Source organism: Plasmodium reichenowi (genome assembly GCF_001601855.1).
Source record: "Plasmodium reichenowi strain SY57 chromosome Unknown, whole genome shotgun sequence".
NCBI lineage: Eukaryota > Apicomplexa > Aconoidasida > Haemosporida > Plasmodiidae > Plasmodium > Plasmodium reichenowi.
The window spans coordinates 1-1471 of record NW_017962220.1 but is presented as its reverse complement, the minus strand read 5'-3'; the positions used below and the strand labels follow the sequence as shown (position 1 = coordinate 1471).

The 1471-nt window shown below is 20.7% G+C and overlaps 1 protein-coding gene across 1 annotated transcript; it reads left to right on the top strand.

Annotated features, from left to right (window-relative positions):
* PRSY57_0029800 (lysine decarboxylase-like protein, putative) lies at nucleotides 1-772 on the top strand (the record flags this gene model as incomplete). Its single annotated transcript, XM_012905968.2, has 1 exon — nucleotides 1-772. A coding segment is annotated over one exon (772 nt), but the record flags the coding sequence as incomplete, so codon positions are not given.
* Between the last annotated feature and the right edge of the window lie 699 nt (nucleotides 773-1471).

Below are 1471 nucleotides of genomic sequence, written 5' to 3'. Positions count from 1 at the left end.
AGAAAGAAAATTAGAAAAATTTAAAGAGCAAATAACAAATAATATTGCTATTGATGAAGAAGAATTAAAAGAATGTGAAAAATTAAAAAAAGAATTAGAAAGATTAGAAAAATTAAAATGGACAGGTGAATATTATAAAAAGATATATGAACTTTCTAAAAGATTAACAAATTATTTTAATACAGAAGAAGGACAAAAAACTGTTTATAATATATCATCTCATTTACCAAAGGTTCATAATTTTTTACCTAATAAAAAAGGAGAACAAAATCCAAATAATTTTACTGTTGCTATTTGTACTGGTGGTGGACCAGGGTTTATGGAAGCAGCTAATAAAGGAAGTAAAGAAGCTAATGGAAGATCGTTGGGATTTATGATTTCATTACCTTTTGAAAAGGGAGCTAATCAATATGTTGATAGAAATTTATCTTTTAAATTTCATTATTTTTTTACAAGAAAATTTTGGTTAATTTATTTATCATTAGCATTTATTGTATTGCCAGGAGGATTTGGTACGTTAGATGAGTTAATGGAAATATTAACTCTAAAACAATGTAAGAAATTTAAAAGAAATGTACCTATTGTATTAATAGGAAAAGATTTCTGGTCAGGTATTTTGAATTTTAAAAAATTAGCTGAATATGGTCTTATATCTCAGGATGATTTAAATGGTATATTTATAACGGATTGCATTGATGAAGCATATAACCATGTAATTACCCATTTAAAAAAACCTTGTTATTTGTATGATGCTAAATCAAAGTTTAAATAATTGTAACAACTATATATCTTACAAAATGGAAATATACACAAGCAATCATATATATATATATATATATATATATGTATACATATATTTGGAGAATGCAGGATGTAAATTATCCAAAAACAAAAAGAAAAAATGAAAAAAGTATTATTAAATAAATAAATACAAATACACATACATATATATATATATATATGTATATATGGTAGGAATGATTTCCTTTTCATATAAAAAATATATACATATACACAAAAGTTTATTAAGGAAATATTCTTTTATAACGTTTAACCTTTCTTTTTAAAGTTTAAATAGACTTTTATATTTTAAGATATTTTATAAAATAAAAAATTTACACACATATATAATATTAATATCTTTTATTCTTTATATTATGAATCATATATCATGAGGGTTGAATCACCTGTTCACGAGTTTTCTCAAGTGTATCTTTTTTTTTTTTTTCTTTGTATCCTTTTAAAATCATTTCTTATATGGATGGAATATTTAATCCTTCATATGATTATATATATATGATATATATATATATTTATTTATTTATTTTTTTTTTATTTTTTTTTTTTTCTTATTTAAATGAATTTTCTATTGTAATTAAAAAATAGTACTTGTGCTTTGACTGTGATATAATATTAATTTGTATACATATATTAAATAAATATATAATATTCATATGTTATTATATATATA